This window comes from Panthera onca, chromosome B1 (assembly GCF_046562875.1).
Source record: "Panthera onca isolate mPanOnc1 chromosome B1, mPanOnc1 haplotype 2, whole genome shotgun sequence".
Lineage (NCBI taxonomy): Eukaryota > Metazoa > Chordata > Mammalia > Carnivora > Felidae > Panthera > Panthera onca.
Genome location: NC_138342.1, coordinates 197,773,581 through 197,778,004, shown reverse-complemented (window position 1 = coordinate 197,778,004; position 4,424 = coordinate 197,773,581). Strand labels below are relative to the sequence as shown.

Below are 4,424 nucleotides of genomic sequence, written 5' to 3'. Positions count from 1 at the left end.
ATCCCGAGGAGGGAGGGAAACTCAAAGTTCAATCTCCCCAACCCTGAGATCATGACGTGAGCCGCCTCCAGGTCAGACACTTCTCTGACTGAGCCACTCAGGCATCCCGACCCTCATCGGTTTCGAATTCACCTCTAGCATTGTCTTGTTCCCAGGACACTTGGAGAGACTTTATCTTGAAAGGAGAAGAGAGGTTAACCCGTGTTTCTTTGCTGCTTCTGAATCCTTAGTTGTTCTCCACTAGGTGAGGATCCAAGTCCCAAGTGCACTTGGGAACAAATGCAGGATTCTACTCTATGTGACGGGAAACTACAGTGTACACACAAAAAAGAAAACCATGCACATTCGGTCGTCTCTGAGCAAATTTTATTAGCTGTGGTAACACTACACACAATGTTGCACTACCAGGGAAAAACAAAAATGCAGACAGCATGTAAAATAGTCCCCGATAAGATCTGCAGAAAAACGATATCAGTGAACTATTCTAAAACGAAAGATTGCCTCCACTTGCCCAGCCCAGACTGGAATCATTCCTCCGGTGTCCCCAAATTCAGACATTCGCAAACCCGATACACATTCATTTCGCAGATCCTTAAGTTGACATTCGAGTGGACGACCTCTTGCAATCCTGGCGCTGAATTTCTCATAGAATCTATTGAAACGGAAGAAACGAGACCTTGTTGATTGAGACGGAGCCGGTGAACCAGAAGGTGTAGCTGCATAAAGGAAAAGTGCGCCATGAGCATCTGCACGTGGGCGCTCAACCCACTCCCCGCCCCAAGCAGGACACCAAACACAGTGTGGACGCAAGTTTTTGTCCTTGCAGGTCTTTGGGGGAATTGCTGCTTTAGCAAAACTAGGTCACGGCCCTGCCTTGGCCTCCGCTCCGCAGTCACCTGCTCGGGGTCACAAGGGCCAGAGGACGAGTGTCCGAGGACATGAGGTGTCTCACTCCCGGTCGCTCTCCTCCGAGGACGAGGAAAGCTGCAGGTCATCGTGGAGGATGCTCAGGGAGACAGGCACACAGCCTCCCTCAGACTGGTGTGTGATGGGTGGACCCTGGCCAGGGGGGACTGGCCTCTCGGGAGGTGGCAGACAGGGAGCTGCTATGAACCTGGAGCTCCAGCCGCCTTTGTCCAGGCGGCTGAAGACCATTCGCAGGGGCTGGCCGGGTGCCTGCGGACAGGGCGGACACAGAGGCCAGGGGCACGCCTGGAGAGTGTCCAGGTGAGGTTGGGGGCGTGGAGGCTGGAGGCCCCTGCTTTGCACCGAGGCAGGTGTCTTCCTGGTCAGTTGGGCTGCCCCCGTGGGACCACATGCACTTGTCCTTGCTGGACGACACAGACTCTGGCGCAGCCCCACATGGGTGCTCCCTGTGCTCTTGTGGGGTGGCTGGAAGGGGCTGCAACGTGGTTTCTTTCGGGGGTTCTGGCACGTGTCGTCGGGGAGCGGGGCCCATCTCGTGCCTGGTGTCTGGATGTGGGGCTGGGGACTCGCAGCCAAACGGGTTGGAGGAGGATCAGGGCTCCCCTCAGGACGCTTGGCTGGTGCCTGGGCGTGGCCAATGCCACCCGCCTTGGAGACGGCCCTGGAAGCTTCGAGGGAGGCACATCGGGGCCGGTGTTGTCTCAGCTGGACACCGAGGCCTGGATCCCGGGCAGAGCGTTGGTGTGCCGGGGCAGGCGGGGCAGGCGGGGCAGGCGGGGCAGGGGTCCCCACTTGCTGGGCATCCTGTCGGCCAGCAGGCGGGAAGGTGCTCGCCGCAGGTCTCCCGAGAGGAGCAGCCGACGGGGACAGCTGTGTCGTGTCAGGCGTCCCGCTAGGAGGCTCAGCCGGGACGTGCGGCTCCAGCACGGACACCCTCTTGGTGCTGTACACGGGCATCGGCCTGTGCGGATGCTGTGGGAACACACAACACACAGACAACGGCCATTAGTCCTTCCTCCCCACCAAGGACACATGCACGACAAGCACAGCAAAGAGACCGACAGAAACGCAAGCAACCGGGAGACACGGGAAAGGATTGTACTGACAGAGGACAAGGGCCTCCAGCTCAGCGTCGATCGGGAAGAAACACTGGGCAGTAGCCCCTTGATGCTTTGATTCCATGGGAGCGACGGACCAGAAAGGTTGTGCATCGTGCCTGCCTCCCGAAGTGGACAAGCACGTCCATTCAGGCTTCTAGGAAAAGTACAGGCGTCCTGCAGGTGGAGGTTCGCGGTGGGGGCTACTGAGTTTGGATGGCCAATGGGGCGGGTCTATGTGTCACCAGGGAAAGATGCCTGTGCCTCCCAAGAGGCCTAGGTGTGGGCACAGCGCCCCGAAATTATGTTGGCACGCCCAGCCGGCACCCGGTTAGCACACATGCAAGGAATCCTGCCGGATCATGGACACCCGGCAAACGTGGCTGGAAAGGACCCGCACGGAAATCCCAATGTTGACAATCGGGGTGGACCCCCTTCCTCAGCCAGGAGGGCCGGGAAGCCCGTCACATCCCCGTCCCCAGGAGAGAACGAGAGCAGGGACGGGGGACACTCACCCTCACATAGTCGCAGGAATCTGTGGAGTCCCTCCAGGCTCGCTGCTGCCTTCCAGGGGCTATCCTGGGGAATCTCTGCAGCAGCGCCTTCCTCTGCTGGGCTTCTCGCCTGCACGACCAAGAACGGGAAGGTGAAGGAGCGGCATTTCGTGTGTTCACCTGGGGAGCGAGTGATGGGGCTTGGGCAAGATCTCCTTTCTTCATCTGCCCCCCTGGCTCCCACTCCAGCGAGCCGTCCAGGTTGGCCCAAGACGTCCTCGTGTCGAGAGCCGTGTGCGCCACTGCCTGTCATTTGCCGCCTCCCCCTGTCTCCCTACCCCAGGACACACAGCCTCAGGGACTCCCCCAGAGCAGCACAATAGGCTCGTGAGGTCCCCTGGGGGGCGGGGAGCTCCTTTCTCTGCCTCCCCCACCCCTGTGTGTGTGTGAAGACGACACAGCACCCAGTGTCCGGGTACAGAGACTCAGCGACCTGAGCTGCCAGCCCACGGGCAGGCCGGAGCCGGCCGCATCCTCACCTTTGTCCCTCTTCCATGTCCCTCGCAGCCTGGTTGAAGGGCCCGGGCTTGTGCTGGTCCTGCTGCTGGCGTGGTTCCACATTCTCCTTCGGCTTCCTGGGGACAAAGGCCTGGGGGGCCAGGCACCCGTCCCAGCGCTTCATGGGGCACCTGGTGCTGGATGCGTTGTGCCCAAAGGCTCCGCAGTCCTTACACTTGAGCTGAGGACCAAGGAGGGGGGGGGGTGCTCAGTGAATCAGCACCAATCACAGGCCTACTGCAAAGGACATGACAAGGACACACTCGGGGAGCGGAGGACTGGTGTGGGACAGGGCACATCGTGGACGGCTCGGGAGGTGCCAGGAGATGGAAGTGCCTAGGATTCTACCCAAGCCTCTGTGAGGGACGGACCGGGAGTTGGGATTGCAGGTCTCAGGCCGCGTAGAATGAGCCCCACGCCACGATGGGGACAAACACCAGGCTGGACGTGACCCTCCGGCCGAGGGAGCTTATCCCAACGGGCAGGCTGCTGAGATGCCAAGGCAGGCCACCGTGGGCTAGGAAAGGACGACCGACTTCCGGACACAGAGTCTTCATTCCCTCGTCATGTGCGATCCCCGGCTTCAGAGGCATGGCTCCCCCACCCCCACCCGACCCAGCCCCTCCAACCCACCCACTGGTTCACCACGCCTCCAGGGCTCCACTTACCCGAGGATCCTCGTCCTCTAGCCTGGGAACCCTGGGCGCCATGGCTGCTCTCCGTTGCCTCTTCCCGTTTGGGGCTTTCAAGGGTCTGGAAGGTACGTGCTGGGTGTGCCCACCCGCCATCTGCCCCATCTCCTTGAAGGGTCAAGTCAGCCTTGCTTGAAGATGGGTTTCTGGACTTGCTGAGTCAATGGGAAAAGGAGAGTCATTCCCACAGACACAACGACTCCTTCATGAACCTTCCTCCCCCAGCGGGCACGAGGGGGCGTCATGCCCACCAGGTCAGACACGGTCCTCACCTGGGAGGTGGGACCTCTCCCTCCTGCATGTTCTACACGCTCTCCCGTGGACCCACCCGCAGGACGGCACCCTCAGGCAAGGCCGTGGAGGTGGTCTTGCGTGACTCACCGGAGAGACTTTCGGGAAGTCTCTCCCAGGGCCCTCCGGAAGGAAGACCACACACAAAGTCCTGGCCCCCACGGACACCGCAATCCACGCTACGGCGATACTCCCTGTGGCACCCAGGGTTGCATGTGCACCGAGAAGGATGCTTGCCTCTCCAGAATGTACCTCTCCTACTTGACCCCCAGAGAAACCACCCTCAAAGACAAAGTCAATGAAAACGTTTCGTTTCTGCTCGACTCGACTGGAAGCTTCCCCACGCAGGGCCTGAACCCTTTCCT

At 60.2% G+C, this 4,424-nt stretch overlaps 1 protein-coding gene across 1 annotated transcript; it reads right to left on the bottom strand.

Moving 5' to 3' along the window:
• Positions 1 to 948: 948 nt before the first annotated feature.
• LOC145715427 (protein FAM90A23-like) lies at positions 949 to 3,786 on the bottom strand. The gene is made up of 4 exons (XM_081795437.1): positions 3,745 to 3,786; positions 3,058 to 3,257; positions 2,540 to 2,648; positions 949 to 1,899 (listed from the first exon to the last, which is right to left on the bottom strand). The coding sequence occupies exons 1-4, from the start codon at positions 3,784 to 3,786 to the stop codon at positions 949 to 951; spliced, it is 1,302 nt and encodes a 433-aa protein (XP_081651563.1).
• Between the last annotated feature and the right edge of the window lie 638 nt (positions 3,787 to 4,424).

Excerpts from the sequence above, each read along its gene's own strand:
- LOC145715427 (XM_081795437.1), bottom strand. The coding sequence starts at position 3,786 with ATGGCGCCCAGGGTTCCCAGGCTAGAGGACGAGGATCCTCGG. Across the intron at positions 3,258-3,744 it reads TAGAGGACGAGGATCCTCGG|CTCAAGTGTAAGGACTGCGG; the intron begins GTAAGTGGAGCC and ends CTTGGTCCTCAG. Across the intron at positions 2,649-3,057 it reads GACATGGAAGAGGGACAAAG|GCGAGAAGCCCAGCAGAGGA; the intron begins GTGAGGATGCGG and ends TTGGTCGTGCAG.